At 50.3% G+C, this 20,195-nt stretch overlaps 1 protein-coding gene across 6 annotated transcripts; it reads left to right on the top strand.

The window, feature by feature from the left end:
• The first annotated feature begins 1,117 nt into the window (after window positions 1–1,117).
• BCL6 (BCL6 transcription repressor) lies at window positions 1,118–19,531 on the top strand. Of its 6 annotated transcripts, none has more exons than XM_032697882.1 (10): window positions 1,118–1,212; window positions 9,937–9,975; window positions 10,997–11,168; window positions 12,202–12,423; window positions 12,548–13,531; window positions 14,101–14,282; window positions 15,384–15,551; window positions 16,640–16,770; window positions 17,160–17,297; window positions 18,219–19,531. In XM_032697882.1, exons 3-10 carry the CDS (start codon window positions 11,008–11,010, stop codon window positions 18,360–18,362), a joined length of 2,130 nt encoding a protein of 709 aa, XP_032553773.1. In that variant the 5' UTR covers window positions 1,118–1,212; window positions 9,937–9,975; window positions 10,997–11,007; the 3' UTR covers window positions 18,363–19,531. The 6 variants fall into 6 exon arrangements, with proteins under 6 accessions (XP_032553773.1, XP_032553776.1, XP_032553775.1 ...); XM_032697885.1 differs by having other exon boundaries at window positions 1,125–1,212; window positions 11,001–11,168; window positions 18,219–19,527; XM_032697884.1 differs by lacking the exon at window positions 1,118–1,212 and adding an exon at window positions 8,520–8,634 and having other exon boundaries at window positions 18,219–19,527.
• The last annotated feature ends 664 nt before the right edge of the window (window positions 19,532–20,195 follow it).

Raw genomic sequence — 20,195 nt, 5'->3', positions numbered from 1 at the left:
GACTTACAGGTTATTTTGCAACAATAACAACAACAGCTACACAGAATTAACCCACCACTCCAGAGTCCTGGAAAGGAAAAGAGAAAACGGATGGGGGAAAAAAAAAAAAAAGAAGAAAAAGAAGAAGAAATCATCAAAATCATCTTTTTTTTTTTGTCTGTAGAATCCTGGCAAATAAATAAATATATAAAAATTAAAAATAACCCCAAAAAGGAATATGGGAAGCTTATAAGGGACGGTCTTTAAAGAAAAAGCTTCTTTCCCCAAGAGTAAATCCCATTGGAGACCCTGAGCCGAGTGTGGCTGTTTGTAAAAAATTATTAAAAAAACTCCAATTGATTGAGGGGAAAAAATAATTAAAAGAAAAGAAGTAAAAATCCATTGCAATGCAGCAGGCTCCTGGCTTTGCTCGCTGGGTTGTTTGGTTGGTTTGGTTTGAGGGTTTTTTTGGGGGGGTGGGAGGGTGTTTTAGAAACGCGAAAGTGACCCCCTGTCCCAAAATAAATAAAAAAAAAAATTAAAAAAATAAAAATAGTTAAAAATATATATAAAAAATTAAAGGCGCATTTTTGGGGGGTGTTTTTCTGGTCAGATCCCTTCGCTCTTTTTCGGAGAGGAGTGGGATAAAAAAAAAATTACAAAAAAAAAGAGAGAAGAGAAGCGGGGAGTTGGGGGGTGAGATGTGTGTTTGCACCGCCCGGAGCTGCTCCCCGGGACCCCCCGTTCCCGTTCCCGTTCCCGTTCCCGTTCCCGTTCCCGTTCCCGTTCCCGTTCCTGCTGCCGCCGCCGCCGCCGCCGCCGCTCGGTCCGCGCCGCGCGCGCTGCTCCGCGCCCGCGCGCCCCCCACGTCACCGGCGGCACCCGCCGCCACGTGACCCCGCCGGCCGGGCGCGACCACCGCGGGAGGGGGGGCGCGGGCGGGGGGACGGGCGGGGGGCGGCACGGAGGGACCCCCGCCGCCGCCGCCGCCCTCACGGGGTGCGCACCCACCGCGCTGGGCGCCCGATGGGGGCGGCGCGGAGGGGCAGCGCACCCCGGGAGGGCCGCGGCGGCAGGGAAGGCGCGGAGGAGGGAGGTCCGTGGCCCTCCCCGTGCTGAGCGCAGTGGTAGAGTCCGCAGCTCAAATTCCGAGAATTGGGCTCTGTTGATTCTTAGAACTGGGGTTCTTAGAAGTGGTGATGCAAGGAGTTTCTAGGAAAGCCCGGAGACCAGGTGATTGCTGCTTCTATTGCCGCGGCCGATTTTACCCTTTAATTCTCTCGCTCGCTTTTTTTTTTTCTCTCCATTTTTTTTTCCCTCCTCTTTCCCTCCCTGCCCCGCTCCGACGCTTGGCGCGGAGCCGCCTCTATATATTTCTACCCATTTTTTTTCTCTCCCTCCTCTTTCCTCCCCCCCCCCCCTTTCCCGCTGCAGGTGCCCTTTATTTTATTATTATTATTATTATTATTATTATTGTCATCTCCTCAATTTAAAATTTTTTCCTTGTTTTATTTATTTATTTAATTCACACACACATCCCCCCTTTCTTTCCTTGCCCGCTGTCAGGGGAGAAAAAAATTAGGGAAATAGGGGTGCCTGCATGTTTCTAACGCTGGGAGCGTGTATAAGGGGAGGGGAGCGGGGGGGAGGTGGGGGTGTCTCCCCTCGCTGTCCTCTCCCGGGGATTATCGGTTATCTGGGATTATTGGCTTTCCCACACGCGTGACGGCCGGGTGGGGACGGGGGGGACAGTGGCGGCTCCTCTCTGCACCTGCAGCCGCCCCGCGGGCGCAGGACGGCGGCGAGCGCTGGCGGCCGCTGGGCTTGTGGCGTGACTCGGGGTCCGCTCTCAATGGCTGGATCCCTTGGTCGGGGTGTGTTATTTTTCTTTTCATTTTTTTTTTCCCTCGTCCTTTTTTTTTTTTTTTTTAATTTTTTTTTTCTGGTGCGTGTTGTGTCGGTGTTGTCGTTTCGCCACCGCACGAAGCCGCCGCGGAGCGGAGCGGGGCTGGCGGCAGCGCGGGAGCTCGGCGGCACCGGCCACCGGCCTTTCCGCATCGTCCTCCCTCCCTCTCTATTTCTATTATTAAATCGTTATTATTGCTATTCCCCTCCCCGGTGCAACCGCGAAAGGGCTGGTGCGTTTTGCAACCTGTGGCGGGGCTGCGCCGCGATCTGTCAAGCCCCAGGGCTAAGAGCGGGCGGTGATGGAGAAGACTTGCGGCATTTCCCTGCCCAGGGAAGGGGGGAGCCCGCGGGGAGGCTCGGCCGCCGCCGGCTGCCGGCCCCGGAGCACGGCGGAGCGCCGGCCCGGGGCGGCGGAGAGCCGCGCTCGCCTCGACGGGGCGTGCGGGGCGGGCGGCTGCCGGCTGGGGAACAAACGGCGATGCAAAACTCGGGAAGGGGGTAAAAGTGTGTGGAACGACTCTGAATATGACGAGGAGGGTTGGAAATAATAATAATAACGATGATGATGATAATAATAATAATAATAACAACAACAACACCCGCGGGGAGGAGAGGGAGTGCCCTGCCGGGAGGAAGGCAGCCGGCGGGGCAAGCGGAGCGCGGCCGTGCGAGGGATGGGGTCCGTGGCGCGATGCGGGGGGAGCCCCCCGCTGCCCCCATCGCAGCCCTTCCCCTGTGTTTACTACCGCGGCGGACTTGGCGCGGAGACAGGCGCTCGTAAATCTGCCGCCGGCAGCGGCGGGGCTGGCCCCCGGCCACACGCTATTCCTGGAGCGAGCGGCGCGGGGAGCCGCGCAACCCCCGCCCCGCGCCGCTGCACCCCCCGCGCCCCCAAACCCGCCAAAAGCGGGCAAGGAAGGGAGAGGGCTGTTTGGTTTGGGGTTTTTTTTTGTTGTTGTTGTTGTTAGGTGCGTGTTCTTGTGTGCGTGTATGTATTATTTTTTTGCACACGCACACACACACCCCCTTTAAAAATAAAGGGCAAAACAAAACCGAAAAAACCCAACTTTGTTATGAAAACTTTTCGTGGTCGGGCGGCAGCGACCTCTCCCGGCCGCCCCCCCCCCCCGCCCCCCGATATCCTCCCCCCCCCGCCTGTAGTTTGCAAAGTCACAGTATGAAATGTTATGAAATCGCCTCTTGGGAAGGAGGGAAACAGAAAGCGAGGCGTTTGTTTAGAAAAATCCACGGCGGCCTCTCAGATGTGCCTAAAAAGCTGCCTTTGACCCCCCTGTTGCATTTCCAGGGAAGAAGCAAATCTGGGCTTAAAATCATGAGTCAAAATCAACAAAAACAAACACGGCCCCGGTTAGTTTTTTCCACTGACTTCAGTAGGTGCAGGATCAGTGCGAAGGGAGGCTGGGGCCAGATGGATGAGACTCAGTGAGAAGTGTTGCATTGGTCCGACATCTCTGTTTGGAGCCAAATTCATACCTGTGCCAGTGGACGTGTCAGCAGGGCTGGGTTTGGAACAGGCCATTATTTGATCTGGGGATGGTTATTGATTCCTCTCTCAAACTTTTAAATGCTTTAAAAATTATCGTTTGGGGTATTGTTTCAAGGGTTTAAAGGATGTAAGCTTTCGGAGCAAATACAGACTTCCTCCTGCATTCCTTGAGGGGGTTACAGTTCAAAAATTGCTTAAAATATTTTAGGGAAAAGCTCTCCTTGTATATACGTGGGGGGTGGAACCTGAGATTGTTATTTTTCTCCTAAGAGTAGGATCACGGGTTTAAAAACTTGCATTATAAATGGCAAATGTTGCCCCATGAAACAAATCACCAAGCCATTAAAATATTCAAAGGGTGTCTAGCAATTTTCCAGGAGAATGGATAATTGCATTGTTCCAGTAAGAAAAGAGTTCATTTCTCAGCGTTCAGTTTTGACTGGCAAAACAGATCAAAGATCTCTTGAGATGCATTTAAATTCCAATTTCCAATCCTCCTCAGTTCTGACTGTCTGAGTCAATATTGGGAGAGGAAGTGGAGGTTAACTGGTTAGTTATTATTGTGAAGGAAGAAGTCAGAATGAGAAGTGATTCTTACAAATCCCACCCCAAAAACAAAAAAAAAGGGGGGGGGGAAAATCCGTCAAAAGTCTTTGTGACACTTTTTAGACAACCCTGTTTGCAGCGCAGGGAGGATTCAGCCGGCTGTTGGATGAGACAAAAATAAACCTAGCAGAAACATTAAGTTTTTCAAAACAAGGCTGGAAAAGCTCATAAAAATAATGTTTCTCAGACGCGTTTTAAGAGGAACAGAATTACATCGACAAAATTATATGTTTTCCAGGTTTGGTTGGGGTGTTTTATTTTCCAAGGGGAAAAATTGCTCCTGCAGCAAAGCGAACTGGTGCCATCTAGTGTCATTTCTCGCCGCTCCGCGCGGGGCTGGCGGGGCCGGCAGCCTCGGGAGAGTGGGAACATGTTTATTAACTGCTTATTAAAAAAAGAAAAAAAAATGCTTGCCAGCTAGGAGGAAGGTGGCGGAGGAAACTCTGGATGCCACTGAACTTACTTAAGGAGCCTAATTGGAAACAACCGAGTGCTTATTAAAGTCACTGACATTTCCATATGGAGTTCTCTCTGGGTCTAGTCATGAAATCACATGTGAAAATCTTTCCGAGTTGTGGTGCTAATCTGCCCTTGAATTTCTGCCTAATTTAGGATGTGTCGTAAATCTATGCTCTTTTTCTTTTCTTTTTCTTTTTTTTTTTAATTTTTTTTATTTTGGTGAGTGAAAGCTTTCAGCCTTCAATGCCAGCAGTCCAATATTAATTTGTAAGAACAGTTTTGGGGTTTGGATTACTTTTTTTTTTTCCATAGTAAACAGCAATGTTATCCTCAAAATTCCATTACGAATACAGGTGGTAAAACTTTGTGAGACAGTCCCGTGTTGTAGGACTGTCCTCTCATTTTATGTGCATACTCCATGAGAAAGAAAACCTTCTTAGAAAGTCTATAGATTAATAAAATGAAGGTCTAACCAGTAGGTGCATTTCTCAGTGTGCAGCTTATCTACCTTCATATATTTATGGTGTTAAGGTTGAAGAGCCTTTTCATGCCTGTTTTAGTCTATGTGCTGTAATATCTGGGCTGTGAACTTCACTCAAAGAGCTTTTACCGGTTCAGTTGGAGCCCGAAATGTTGTTTTCAGGTTTCTGAGAAGTTGGTAAAATCTAAATTTGGTGAAAAGTTGCCTGTGTGCTCATAACCTCTTGTTCCATTTTATAGTACCATGAGAGTCTATAAACGGGAGCCTTGTATGCCGAGTGCCTGTATTCTTCTCTAGATCTATTTTTAAACCATTCTTCTGTTTGGCAAAAAGTGACACTTGGTTTCCATGTTTACAGCAGGCATTGGCAAACCTCAGGAGTTCACAGTTTGCAGTTTGGTTAGATCAGTATCCAAAAGTCAGGATCTGACCAGTAAACTCCTTCAGACTGCAAATTTAGACTACAATTGTAGTCCTCCTTTTTTTTTTTTTAAAATCCATGCTAGATCTTATGTGTTCTCATCGCTGCAGGATGCTGGCAGCCAAAAGACACACACCCCTAAATCAGAGCAAGCAAGCATATAGTCTTCAGGACTGCTTTAAAACCCCGGTAATCTCAGTGGAGTTTCACATCTAAATCGGAGGGAGAACTAAGGGCAGTGGGAGAGGGGTAGGAAATTTTTGGTCTATATCGTTTTCCTCCCTCTCTTTCTCCCGGTCAGTTGATGCCTTTGGGCTGTGCACTGCGTACCCACGAGGAATGTAGGACTCTTGTTTATGGAGGGGAGAGCTTGGGACAAGCGTGCTGCGGGACAGTGGGTCCTGAAGAAGGTGTCCTGTAGGACCAGGCACCCTCTAAAGTGGACCTGCTTAAATCTGTTTAGTTAAATATAGGGGCGAGGGGATGTCTCTCCCCTGGCCAAGGCACTCCAAGCTGTGTATGTGTCTCGTCCCATCCAGGCGGGATGCCAAAGCAGTTCCTTACTGCCAAAATGAGCTGTGCTACCCTCAGCCCCAGGAGAATAGAAACAGGGAGGATCGGGCTGGTGCTGGCTGGTGATTTTCTGCCCTGGTGTGGGGTAGGAATGATGAGACACCTCTTTGGAGCTCAGCAGGGCCAGGGATCTGGCTCAGCTGCTGGGGACACTGGGCTCCAGCTGCACCCCACTGTCGGTTCAGCATCTCAGTGCAGGGCTCAGTGTTGACAGGGCATGGAGTCTGTCTCCTGTTCTCTGGAGTAGCTCCCTCAATTTCAGCCTGCCTTCCCTTGAAAAATTAATGTGCCAAATTGCTTGGGGTCGTTTGAAATGCTGAGGAAGGCTGGAGTCCTCGCTTCCCAAGGGCACGCGCTGCCTCTGCCTCACAGCCAGAGCTTGGCTCTGTAGAGGGCAGGGGAGTCCTTTTTAGTAGGAAAACATTGGAGGCAGTTTTAGTGTGCTTACCCCCCTCCCTCCTCTGCATTTTCTTTTGCAAAGACCAAAACAATGTGGAGACTTGAGCCGGGCCAGCTTTCAAGGGCAATCCTTTAAACCCTCTTTTGAAGTACAAACTAAAGTTTCCTGCAGTGCTCGAGAAAATATGTGGTTTTCCTGGTTCCAAATGCTGATAATAAACCCGTCCAGATAATGTATTGCATTTCCTAGAAACATTTGTTTGCTGGCAGGAAATTGGATCAGATTGAGACCGCTCGATAGAGCGAGTGCAGTCCACTCACGGAAAGGGTACGGAGGAAAATACAACAGGGCTTGCAGTAGTGATGCTGCTTTTGATCTGTGCTGACGCTGTGCACTAGGACTTCTCTCGGTCTCCTCTTGGGTTATTATTAACCCAGCCACGTTTTGGCCTAGACACCAACCAGGAGCTACTAAATTAATAAAACTCTGCTGTGACAGCTAAAGGACGTTTAGTGCCCCCAGATTGCATGGTATCAGGAAAGCTGAGCTGAGTGCTTGCACACCCCCAACCAAAAGCGTCTTCTTCACCATGGCATGTAGCACCCATGATTCCTGGTGGTGGGGAGGGGAGGGAAGCCACCCACACCCCACCCTGTTTTCTTGGTTGTCCCCCTGGTCCCTGTTCAGCAGAAACCAGGCATTCCTTGGCAGGGTGGAGAGGCAACTGGCGCTGTGCCCTGGGCAGAGGGGATGTTCTCATGGGGCTGGGACCCTGCAGGGTGCGGGGACTGGAGAGGAGAGGGAGCAGGATGGAGCTTCCCCTGGGCGGGCAGTTTCGGCGCACTGTGTGGGATGAGGCTGTGGGGAAGGAAGACTTCACCCAACCACCCCTCCAAGGTGGTGTGAGTCGGCGCTGCAGGCTCTGGAGGGGTAGGAGATTGGGGCCCAGGGAGGGGGAGTGATTGGTGCCCTGCTCCTGGCTATGTGCATGGGGGTGGGAGAAGGGTTAAGACCACAGGGGATCCCCTATCCAAAGAAGGATAGGGGAGCAAGGAGTTCCCTGCTGTGTGTGGAGTGGGAGGAGGATGGATGAAAAGGAATTCCCTATAACTGGGAGAGTGGATGGATGGGGAGGCATGGTGGAAAGATTAACTGGGGAGGAAGTCCCTGTTTCTCGCCTTTGCCCCCGGGGTGAGGGAGCTGAGAGGGTCTCCCCTTTGCATGAGGTTGAACTGAAAGGGGTTCCCCTACACGAAGGTGCACCCTCCCCATGCTCACTGAGCTGGCTGCAGGGAAGGCAGAGCCAGCCCTGGGCTCTTTTCCAGGAATGGGTTTTCTCGGGGAGGTGCCGACAGGGAAGGGCTGTTCCCTGAACCGCTGGGGCAGACCCATTGCCTTCCTGGAAGGCAGCAGCAGTGACAGTCCCATGAGACCACCCCTAAAATGGGCTCTTTGCCTAATCCAAACTTTCCTCTATGGGTACAGCAAGCCCTGGCATGCAGCCTCGAGCACTGCTAGAGAGTCCACACCTACAAGGTACTGGGCAGGAAAACTGGAGGGGGGGGCATGGGATGGTGCTCTGGCCCCAGCTGAGCCTGGGGGATCCTCATGGGCCTTGAGGGGAGTGTGGATGGCAAAATCCATACTTGGCTGCAGCGGTTTTTCCTGCTTCCTGTCAGATTTCTGCTCCTTTCTGTCCCTTTTTCTTCTGGTCTCTGGTCCAAGCATCCTCCCCTGTTGGCGTACAGAGCTGGTGCTGTGCAGAGACTGGGAGGGGCAGGGTTAAGGCGACTCAGCACACCGAGGGGAAGGAAAGCCCCTTTCCCTTTGCATGCCCACATCCTGCAGCCAGGAGCTGCTTGGGATGCACCTGCCTGACTCCTGGGGCTTTGGGCATTTCAGCAGCGCTGCGCTGGGAGGGATAATTTGGGGGGGGGGGGGGGAGCAGCTGTGCTGGGGGTTCCAGCTCTGGGAGAGAAACTGGGTGTCTCCCCGGGCAGTGCTGCGGCTTCGCTGTGGGAAAGGGAATTTGGTGACAGCAGCAGCTTCTCACGTGATGCTCGCGGGTGCAGAGTTCGTCTCGCAGTTTGTAACTCTGTTGGTTTACAGATGGGTCACCTCATCACGTCTGTGATGCTGAGGTGGCTCCCCAGAGCCTGGGAGATTACAGCTGCCAATGTAGCCAAGGTTGGGATGCCACCCGGCTGCCCCAAATGCACGCATCTGCTCGTATGGATGCACGGGTGTGTGCTGGGCTCCTTGCAGAACGGCGTGAGTCCCTTGGCTTGCAACTGATGATAGTGAGTGGCTGGCAGTGAGCATGTACAGAAAGGTCAGAGTCTACAGTGTTTGGGAAATGAGTCACTTTTTGTATGTGTGTAAAGTTTTAAGCTGGCCAGGCTCACGGCGGCTCTGAAGATTTGTGTTTGATGGGTGGAATGAGGCTGTAAAACACCCCTCTGGGGTATGTGTGTGATACCTTGCCTTAAATCTCATCTCTTCGTCCTGGTGTCTCTGGGGATATTAGGGGAGCTTGAGCTCCAGATCTGCGCATCTCCCACAAGGGAGAGGGAAGAAGACACTTGTCCTCACAAGGATGGATGGGCTTTCTGCAAGTGCTGGCAGTCTTAGAATCTCCATTCAGTGTCGGGGGGTTGGTCCTCAAAGTAGTGTGATGAAGATCTTGGGATTTGTTTGTTCACTTATTTATTTGGCTTCTACCTGCTGGGGTGACTGCCTGAGGACCTTTTTTCTGCATTGGTGGCAGATCAATTGTCTTTGGTTTTAAGTAAATTTGGGAGGAATAGTATGAGTTCTGGAAGGCAGTTAACTCCTAGGTTTCCTTGCTGTTCTGCCCCAGCTACATTGCCTGTGAAGTCAGTGGCTGGAAACACAGCTTGTGGTTTTAGGGGAAGGCTTTTGCAGCAGCAAGAGGAAGACATTTCTTCTGGGTCCTCATCTGTCTCCACCACTGGCTTCCTATGCAGTCCTGGCCAAGTCACTTTGGTACTTGATACCTATATCCTCCCAAATCTGTTCAGCAGTCCTGTCTTAGGGCATTTGCACCAGCTGGGACATGTGGGTATTTTGACAAGGGCAGAAGGTGTTTTGGAGGACTGTATTCAGGCTCTTTCCAGGCTTCTGAGCAGAGTGGCAGCAGATGTTTGTGTGCATGTCATACCTGTTAACAGGGTGCTGGGAAAATGGCATGGGTCTTGAATGTGGCACTGGACAGGAATTCGGTCTTGGCACGAGAAGAGTTATCTCTGAAAGAAGTGGTGAGAAAATTCTCGCTTGACTTCCCTTCCCCACCTGCCTTTAAGTTCCTGAGTCATGGAAATGAAAATCTCCTTGGCATACGCCCATGGTTTGGCCTAGAGGGTGTGGAAGAAGCTATGATTGGATTCTCAAAGCCTGTGGTTGTGATAAGAACATACTGTACCGGAAGAAACAAATGTTAACAAACCTTCTACTCTCCAGTAAGGTTATCTCTAGCTTTTATCCAACTGATACTCGAACAAAACAGCTGGTTTGTGTCCTGCCATGGCCAATTCATAATTACCAGCTAATGCGGCATTTGTTTTCTTGTGCTTTATTTGTAGGTTTGAAAGAAACTTTTGGACTGTGAATTGAGGCATTGGGTATGTAAATTTAAATTTTGTGCTTTCCCTCCTAACCTCCCTCCCTCTTCCCTTTAACCATGTGGAATGAAATGTTTCATTAGACCCAGCTGGAATTTGTTTTCAGGAGAGCAGCTGCTCTGTAGAAAATACTGCACATTCATATGTTGCTGGGGAGGGAGGAGGAGTCAGGATTATGAGAGGAGGTTGATCATGGAGGAATTTCATGCTGGAGGTGCACGTTCCAGCCCAAACTTCAGGCAGGGAGATATGGGCCATCTTGAGTGCTAGTTGGGAGGACACCTGAGATGGGACAACAGGGGTTGTGTTTGGGGAAGGCTTCAGGTTCCTCGACTAACCCAAGCCTTGCTCACTGAGAGAGACTGGGCTATGGTGTGAGTAGCAGCCCAGCAGGTTAGATGAGTTCTGCTTCTCACCAGTCCATTGGGAAACTGTGGACAGGTCTTCTCCAGAGTGGCCACCACTTGGGAGTAGGAAGGTAGTTTCCTGTGGGTGAGGGCTGTTGCTCCACTATGGGCTGGATTTTTTCCAAATGTTGAAATCATTCAGCTTGGGACCTTAAGGCTTGTTTTGAATTCTGTGGCTGAATTTACAGCCAGACATCAGCCAGGTGAGGGGAATGGCTCCCGAGGAAGATCTGAGGGCTAGGAGCTGTGTTCAGACCTTCGTGGAGATGAACCTGAATGGGAGGAGTGGGCTGGACCACCATGGGTGAGGAAGGGGGAAAGAGGAGACAGTGAGCTAATCCTCAGAAGGGTCTGTCCACCTTTGCTCACCAGCTTGCAGGGTGGGATGAGACATGCCAGGTCTTGCTGTCGGCCAGGGGACCCCACTAGGAACACTGGCAGGAGTGTGGTGTGGTGCAGGGCTGATTGCTTTGGGATCAAGGAGCTGGTGCTGCCCCTACAAGGGGCAGTTGGCCATCTGAGCCTGTCCCAGAGTACCAACTGTCTCTTCACTGGGTTTAGAGTACTTGCCTGGCTGTTCCTCCATTCTCATCTTCCTTCTGTTTCTGTTCCAGGCAGACTCAAGATGGCCTCGCCGGCAGACAGCTGCATCCAGTTCACCCGCCACGCGAGCGATGTCCTTCTCAATCTCAACCGCCTTAGAAGCCGGGATATCCTGACTGATGTTGTCATCATTGTGAACCGGGAGCAGTTCAGAGCCCACAAAACAGTCCTGATGGCCTGCAGGTGAGAGCAGGGTCCTTCCCTGCCTCTTTCCTTGCTCCCTCAGCCTTTGGCTGTCAGCAGCACTGCTGCAGTCCTGAGAGGGCTCATGGGGTTCACAGACAGGAAAGCAGAGGCAGAGAAGCAGAACTGAAAGGGGATGCCCAGAAATTTGTACCTGTAGTAGGATTAGAGCTGAGACCTTTTCCCTCCAGCACACTGCCCTCACTTCTCTCCTTCTATGCCCACGTCTGCCCACAGACAGCCCATGGAGGCAAACAGGAGTGCAGCAGATGTGAGGCACATCCCTGAGAGGGGAGGAGAGGGAGGGCTTAATGCTCACTGGGGTGAGAGAGTCCTCTGTGACTGAGGCGTCCCCTGCCACTGCTATTTTTAGAGCTATTACTCCCTGGCTCTCAGACTGCTGCCTGCTCCCACCTTTGTTGATTTTTTTTTCAAAGCCTGATGGGGTCTGAAATCCCTTTGCAGCTCCTAGGATTGCTGGAATTGCTTCCTATTGAACACTAGTTAATATCCCACCATTTCCCAGTTGAATTATGGCAGATGCCTTCCAGGGTCTCTTGCTGACAAGGTATAAAAAACAAGCTTTGACTGTTGAAACATCTGAAAAATGTTTTGCCAACATTTCCCTTTTTTTTAATTTTTCTGGTTTAAGAGCGAGCATGGCTGTCCCAAGAGACTTGTGAAAGAAATGAGTCACAGTGGGAAGGGGGTGGTGGTAAGAACAACAATGGGAAAAAAAAAAGGAAAGGGGGAATTTCTAAATGGAGGCAATGGGGAGTTGTTGAGCAGGTGAGATCTAAAAGCAGGCTGTTCCAGTTGGGAAAAGTACAGTGCAGAAGACGCTTACTAAGCTGAGAAACCAAGCTTGATAATAAGGGGGAAGCTCTGGGAATTCTGTAATTGCCTCCTCCTCCCTTCCCATTCATGAACCCCTCTACGCTCATGGATTTCAGACAAATTCTTTCTTCAGACAAATTCTTTCTTCCTCTGAATTGTCATAACACTTGTATTCTCTACTGTCTCCTCTCTGCAGTGGCCTCTTCTACAGCATCTTCACTGACCAGCTCAAGTGCAACTTGAATGTCATCAACCTGGACCCTGAAATTAACCCTGAGGGGTTTTGCATCCTCTTGGACTTCATGTATACATCCCGCCTGAACTTGAGGGAGAACAATATCATGGCAGTGATGGCCACGGCACTCTACCTGCAGATGGAACATGTGGTTGATACCTGCCGAAGGTTTGTGAAGTCTAGGTGAGTGCCATGGGTGAACTTTGGGGGTGTTTGGGTGGGCAGAAGAAGAACTAACAGTATCTGCAAATGTGCTCTTACGGGCTGAAAGTGACTGTGTCTCCCTCCTTCTTTTCCCTGATTCCAGTGAAGCAGAGATGGTGTCTGCTATGAAGACCCCAAGGGAAGAGTTTTTGGCTGGACGGATGCTGGGCCACCCAGAGGTGATGGCTTATCGGAGCAGAGATGTCTCAGAGAACGGCATGCCTCTCCAAAATGGATCCCTCTGCAATGGGAGGGCCTTTGCACCTGGCTTGATCAACAGTTTGTCTGGATCTCCCATTTCCTACCATGGATACAGCCCTCTCCCTCTAAATAGCTTCCTTGTGGATGACGAATTGCGGGAGATGAGGATGCCTCTTTCTGAACTCTCAAGGGCAGGTGCCTTCCCCAAGGAGAGGATCCTGCCATGTGACAGCTCCAGGACAATCCCCACCGAGTACGTAAGAACCATCACCGACATCTCTGCCAACATGTGCCACGCTACCATCTATGCTTCGAAAGAAGGTGCTGCTGAAGAAGCCAGGAGTGACATGCACTACAGCGTAGCCTCTGGCCCCAAACCTGTCATCCCTTCAGTCCGAAACAATCCCTATTTCCCTTGTGACAAAGTGGCCAAAGAGGAGGAGCGGACCTCTTCAGAGGATGAGATCAGCCAGCACTTTGAGCCCACCAACACCCCCCTGGACCGCAAGGGACTCATCAGCCCCCAGAGCCCACAGAAGTCAGACTGTCAGCCCAACTCACCGACTGAGTCCAGCAGCAGCAAGAATGCCCGTATCGGTCAGAACTCCAGCTCCCTTTTCACCAAGAGCCCCACAGACCCCAAAGCCTGCAACTGGAAGAAGTACAAGTTCATCGTCCTCAACTCTCTCAATCAGAATACCAAGCAAGATAGTACCGACCAGAACGAAATGGGGACCCTCTCTCCTCGCACCTACGTGCCCATGTCCACCTGCCAGCAGTCCATGGAGCCAGAGCATCTCAATGTGCAATCCCCCACCAAGATAAGCGTGAATGGAGAAGACTCTACTATCCCTCAAGCGAGCAGACTCAACAATATTGTTAACAGGTGAGAATATTTTTACACATCCCCCCTCCCCTGAGATATTGGTATTCCTGAATTACTGAAGAGGGTTTGGAGGTTGTGAAATATCTGTAGCATTGGTATGGGAAGTCCAGTCCTGAGCAGATGGAAGCCTGTGCATTTGGTGGAGTGCTGCTAGTGACATTGGCTGGGTACCTACTGTCCCCACTGTATTGGGGACTGGCAGTGGATATGGGAATATTGAGTTGTGAATCCCTGGCTCTGGCAGCTCCAGATGATTTCTTTGGAGCCTGGATTTACCTACCCTGGTTTCCACCAGACTCCCTGTGCCTTGAGCTTTTGGCTGGCTGTAAGCATTGGAGTTGCCAAAGTATCAAGGAAAAAAATCATCTGGACCTGAATGTTCCTAGAGAGCTTTGAGATCATTTGGTGATGGGCACCTGAAGGATTGAGGCTCAAGGACCTGTTGTTGATCAGGGCTGTGCTGTGCATCTCGCCACACATGTCTGTCCCTTGTGTCTGGAGGGGTGCAAATAAGGGTCCTGTAGCTCAAGCACAGCAAGAACCTTCTCAATATTGCTGTCCTTCCACAGGTCCCGGGATGGGTCCCCTCGGAGCAGTGAAGGGCAGTCCCCACTGTACATGCATTCGTCGAAGTGCAGCTCCTGTGGTTGCCAGTCCCCACAACATACTGAGATGTGCCTTCATACCCCTGGCTCAAACTTTGGAGAAGAGATGGGGGAAACCCAGTCTGAATACTCTGACTCCAGCTGCGGTGAGTCTTGCATCCCTGGTCATCTTCCTCAACCAGCAGTCAGGGGCTGTGCAATCTAGAGGCCCATCACCCAGTGCTCTGTGACCAAACAGGCAGGCAGACCTATCCTTATCCTGATGGATTCCACAGTGCTTTAAGTCCCCTCTTAACTCTCTGACCAGCTGTGTGCATGCATGTGGGGGACACATGCATATTGGAATTACTTCCTTCCTCCCTTTCCCCAGCACCATCCAGATATTTTGTGCAGGGAGTTAGTCACCTGCTGCAAACCTGGCAGCTAAGGACAGGAAACAAGTGCACCCCACCCCACCAGAACCACAGGAGAACAAGCTTTACAGATGTAATGACCCTAATGGGGATTGGGCAAGATGGCATGTCTCATGCATCTGTCATGGTATCTTTATTATCGGGGAGCCCAATGCACACATCTGGAGAAATGCAGATAATGAGGCTTGCAATCTTGTTGCAAAACCCCACAAGCCCAGAAACAGGTATCTGTGAACTCATCTGCCTGTAGCTCAGTGAGGGGGATTGCAGGATTGCAGCCTGTAGTGTGGGCAGAGATCCACAGAGGGAACCCCTCTGTGGTGACACTCAAAGCTAACACACAGTATTTAAGAGTTGGGCACCCTCCTACTGAGGGTAGGACTACCTTGTGATTTGGGTGATGATTGTCTTCCCATGCTCAAGGCAGACCTCTATACATGTAAAGGTTTAAGACCTCTAAAGGTGCTGGAGTTGCTCCAGAGCTGAGCATCCTTTGGAGGATGCCTGATAACTTGGGTGCTTTCATGGACCTCTCTGAAAGATGTCCAGGTGACATGCTGGCTTCCTGGAAGCAGCTTGTGTGGCACTAAAGGAGAGAGAGAGCTCATGATGCCTTTGCTCGTTCAAACCATGCACGTTGTTGCTGTGTGCACAAGAAGGTCAGGAGGTGACAGCACAGTGCAAGCACCACCAACTGTGAACATCTGCACTTGTCTGCTTGTTTCAACACTTGCCCTGGCGGCCCCTCCCCTCTATCCGAAATCCATCCCGTGGCCCATCAGAGAGGTGACCCATGCATTGCCCATCTCATTGCTCTCCTCTCTGCCCCCCCAGAGAATGGAGCCTTCTTCTGCAATGAGTGTGACTGCCGGTTCTCCGAGGAGGCCTCTCTCAAGAGACACTCTCTGCAAGTCCACAGTGACAAGCCCTACAAGTGTGACCGCTGCCAGGCCTCCTTTCGCTACAAGGGGAACCTCGCCAGCCACAAAACCGTCCACACAGGTACAGTGTTTGCCATGGGGACAACATACTGGGGAGGCTGTGTGTTGGTGGGTGGGCAGGCATTTATGACTGGGTTTGTCCCAGGGTGCAGCATCCTCTGTGTCACCAGCGTTCCTGACGGGAAGAGCAAGGTGCTTTTCTCAGCACTGCCAGGGAGCCCTTGGACATAGTGCCAAACCTGGGAATGGGGGAGATACCTGCCCTGCAGTAGGGATGGAGCTCAAGCTTCTTTGCTGTAAAGCAGTGGGCACCACTGTTTCTAAAGGTGTCTCACAAAATGAATGACTGGGAGCAGATGTGTAGCCTCCAGGTAACTTTGTGGTAAACTTAAGCAAAAAAAAAATTTAAAATAGTCAAAAGAACATTTAGGGAGAAGTCTCAGATTTATTTTTACATCCTAGAAATCCAGGTCATATCTAGCTTGGCATAAACTCTGCTGATGGGAAAATCTGTGAATGAATGGACTCTGTGAATCAGCACAATGAAAGCTGAGAAAGGAAGGGATATTAAGGGTTTAGTCATTTGCTGACAAACCCAAGGCTTATTTTATTTCATGCTTTTATTAATGCTTTACTTGTCAACAGCCAGTTCACTAGCTGGGGAAGGGAAATCTGGGCTGACGACTCAGTACTGCTGCACTAAATTAGACCTAAATTCCTGCAGTCTCAGCTGAGCTCCAGGAGCGCTGCACAGGTGGATGAGACAACACAAGTGCCAGGGCAGGGTTTGAGGGTGCTTACTGACAGCTGTAGGGAGATGTAGGTGCCAGCCACTGTCCCATGGCCAGGAGCAATGATGCTGTTAATCCTTGCTGGCAGAGCTGCCTGACTTTGTCTTGCCCTGAAGGCTGCAGCTCCCAATCTGAAAAAGAAAGGTCTCCTGAGCTCACCCTGCTCTGGAGACACCCCAAGCTGTCCTAACCAATGCTGCTTGTCCACAGCCATCTCCAAAAGGGACAGGAGTCAGGGCTCGTGCTTCATGCCGTGGAGTCCAGCACCTGAAGGGACTTAGCTCTGGGGAGCACTATGGATCCTGGGTGCTGAGCATACCTCTACTTAAGCCCTCACCCTTTCTTTTGGGCTCTGCAGGAGAAAAGCCGTACCGCTGCAACATCTGCGGGGCACAGTTCAACCGACCAGCCAACCTGAAAACCCACACACGCATCCACTCTGGAGAGAAACCCTACAAGTGTGAGACTTGCGGGGCCAGATTTGTCCAGGTGCGTGTGGCCTCTGGGATCTGCGGTTCTGGGGAGGTGGGATGTGGCTGGATCTTCTGCCCAACACTGGTGATGCCTCATGGCAGGGAGGAGGCTGATAGTGACCCAGCTCACAACCTTGGGCAGCTCTTCCCATGGTGTTGTGGGGTAAGTTTGGACCTTAAGGTCCATGGGGACCAGTTTGGCTTAGTAGGAAGCCTGACTGCTGGTTGTAGCTACTCTGCTCCATTTGCTCTTAAGGATTGGAGATACCAGACCTCAGATACATGTGGCCCTGATTGCCAGCTAGAACCTTATAGACTAAAGAAAGACATTTGGACAGAACTCCCATTCCCATGGGGATGCCCTTGATCCCTGGTGCTGTCCTGACCCAGAGCTGGTCTCTCCAGGTGGCCCACCTCCGTGCTCACGTGCTCATCCACACCGGGGAGAAGCCATATCCCTGCGAGATCTGTGGCACACGCTTCCGGCACCTGCAGACCCTCAAAAGTCACCTTCGAATCCACACAGGAGAGAAACCGTATCATGTGAGTGGCCCTGCTTTTTTTGGGGGGGAGGGGAATCTCAGCTAGGACTAGGGGAGGATGCTGCCAAACCTGGGGCGCTGGGAAGGCAGGAGGGCATTCACATGGGCTGGTTGCAGCACCCCAATGCCCTTCACCAGCCTCATGAGGCCCCAGGCCAAGGTCACATCCCCGCTCCTTATGCCCCATCTCCCTCTCGTGCATTAGCTGATGCCAATATGGTATTTTGTCAGGAGTGGCTGTGTTGGAAACACTGACATGCAGCCCAGGCTGGGTGCATCTTAGCTGCTCTTTTCTTCCACCCCATCTGGAAGAAGGTCACACTTCTTCAAATAGCTGTGGCTTAAATTACAGCTGCCTGCGGTGTGCAGGGATGGGGGAAAGGAGCAGACAGCCTGGCCTGAGCTCCCCTTTGCTGGTGATAACCTGCACCCAGTGAGCAGCCTGCCAGGCCTTGCTTGCAGCCCTGTGGGCTCCCAGTTATTTGCTGGGCCTTTCCTTGCTTTCACCATCTGCTGGAGAGGGAATCAAAGCAGTGATTATCATCCAAACACCCCTCTGGAGCCATCCAGCTGGGCAGGGGTCAAAAGCAGCTCCTGAAATAGCCCTGTAGTTGGCTTGATCATCAAGATATGGAGTTGGCTCTATGTCCATGAAAGCCAGGGTTTTCTCTCAAGGGACTTTGGCCTTTGTTCACCCCATAAACCTATATATGCTGCTGAAAGCCTGGGATGGGATGCCATCAGGTGCTGCTCCTCCCACCATGTTCCCACTTTTCCCCTCCTCCACCTGTATAATGGGTGCAGCATTCTGGGATCACTGGTGGGGGGACGGGCATTTGGTGTGGACCCCTTGCCCCGAAGGGAAGGACGTGTCCCCTGCTGTCACGTTTCACAACCTCTACCTTTGCCTCTTTCCCCGCAGTGTGAGAAGTGCAACCTGCATTTCCGCCACAAAAGCCAGCTGCGGCTCCACCTCCGGCAGAAGCACGGGGCCATCACCAACACCAAGGTGCAGTACCGCATCTCGGCGAGCGAGGTGCCTCCGGAGCTCCCCAAGGCCTGCTGAAGGCACAGGATTTCCCAGGAGGAGGTCGTCTTGGGGGGCCAGAGGGGGCGGAGCTGTCCAAAGGATACTTGCAACACTTTAAAAGGAAAAAAAAAAAATAAAAAAAAGAAAGGAAAAAAAAATTGTCACATGATGGAGTGCCTCTAAACCCATAGTACAGATAGGTGGAAAAACATTAGAAATTAAAAAAAAAAATTACAAATACACGGGTTTTATTTTTCCCAGTTATGTGAAACAAAAGGAAAAAATAAAATTATTCAGATCTTACTGTATATAAAACATTAAAAAAATAAAAATAGTCATTTTAAATGTCTGTGCAGTGGAGTGTTGATAAACTCTGGAGTCTAACCTTCACAGCCTTTGCCGTTTGAAGATGAGGAATGTAATGTTGATTTATGGGAACAGATTTTTTTCTTTTGTATGCAAAATGTGTGTTCTTTTAAAGAGAAAGTATGCTATTAAAGAGAGGGCTTTAACTTTTTTAACCAAAGGTGAAGGAATCTATGGCAGAGTTGTAAATATATATAGATATAAATATATAAATATATATATAAAATAAATATATATAGACCTTTAAAAAAGCTATATTAAAAATATATAAAATGCATTAAAGGCTCAGTTGGACTCTGCAGGCAGAAGCCACTCTGAGAATCTTTATTATGATAGAGCACTTAAGGAGATATTTTAAAGTATTGCATCTGTACAAGTAAGAAAATATTTTGTCTAAATGCATCAGTGTATTTGTATTTTTTTGCAAGTGAAGGTTTACAATTTACAAAAAAGTGTGTATTAAACCAACAAAGCTGCAGAAGGAATTTAAAATAATAATAAAGTGTAATTTTTTTGTTCTAGTTCTCAGTCTGTATATATGTAAAATGTGGTTTCGCACGGTGCCTTTCTTTTCAATGGAAGTTTTCAATGTATGGACTATATTGAGCTCAGTTTCTTCAAGGTACAGCCTGATGTTGCAAAAGGAGATTTGGTGGAACTCTCTAGTGGGGGAATGTTTTATTTTTTTTGGTTTTGGATTTTTTTTTTGGTCTTATTTTACATGCTTGTGTTATAAACAATCTCGGGAGACAGGGTTTGGGCTGTGTCTAAACTGCATTAATGCGTTCTGTAAAATATAGCTGTACAAATAAAAAAATAAAATGAAGAAAAGTGATGTATGATGGAGTGAGAGGTCTGTTCTTGCCTGTCCTTCTCCCTGAGCAGCTTGAAGACTGGCTGGTCCCCTGGGAAGGGACTGAGCATCCCCAGCCCTGGGGTGAGTTCTTGGCTTGGTGCAGCTTTGGCACTGTGTTGAAGGCAGGAGATTGTTCCAGCATTGAGTGAAGATGGTCTCTGGTATAAGGTCGGAGCAAGACAAGACTCAGGCTTGCTGCTCTGCATCCTGATGGGGACTGTGCTACCTCTTTGGTACTTTCTGCATTGGCACCAAGTAGCCAGCAGAAACTGTGCAGAGCCTGGGAAAGACCTTTGCTGACCAGCCCAGGGCCAGTTACAGATGGCTGAGTAGTTATTTATATTTCCTGGAAACCAATGCACTTGCCAGAATTGCTCAGGGATGATGACTGCCTGCTGCTCTTCTCTCTTTCCAGTGCCTGGGATGGTGGGGGGCTGCTGTTCTGCCTGCCTTGTTGAGCAGGGTCTGTAACTCCCCCCCCTGGAACTCACTGGCTGATAGCATCTCTGGGCTTCCAGCCATTGTATGCTGGCTTTGGGCCAGACGTGAGAAAGCCCAGCTTGAGGGAGTCCCTCGCTCGCCCTCAGTAGGAAAGGAACTGCTTTGCTCCATTTGCACGCCTGTGCAGAGCTGGGTGAAGCCACAGA

Source organism: Chiroxiphia lanceolata, chromosome 10 (assembly GCF_009829145.1).
Source record: "Chiroxiphia lanceolata isolate bChiLan1 chromosome 10, bChiLan1.pri, whole genome shotgun sequence".
Taxonomy (NCBI): domain Eukaryota; kingdom Metazoa; phylum Chordata; class Aves; order Passeriformes; family Pipridae; genus Chiroxiphia; species Chiroxiphia lanceolata.
This window is presented reverse-complemented; position numbering and strand designations above follow the sequence as displayed.

Coding starts and splice junctions, on each gene's coding strand:
- BCL6 (XM_032697882.1), top strand. CDS start 11,008: ATGGCCTCGCCGGCAGACAGCTGCATCCAGTTCACCCGCCACGCGAGC. Junction 11,169..12,201: donor ACAGTCCTGATGGCCTGCAG/GTGAGAGCAGGG, acceptor TCCTCTCTGCAG/TGGCCTCTTCTACAGCATCT. Junction 14,283..15,383: donor ATACTCTGACTCCAGCTGCG/GTGAGTCTTGCA, acceptor CTGCCCCCCCAG/AGAATGGAGCCTTCTTCTGC.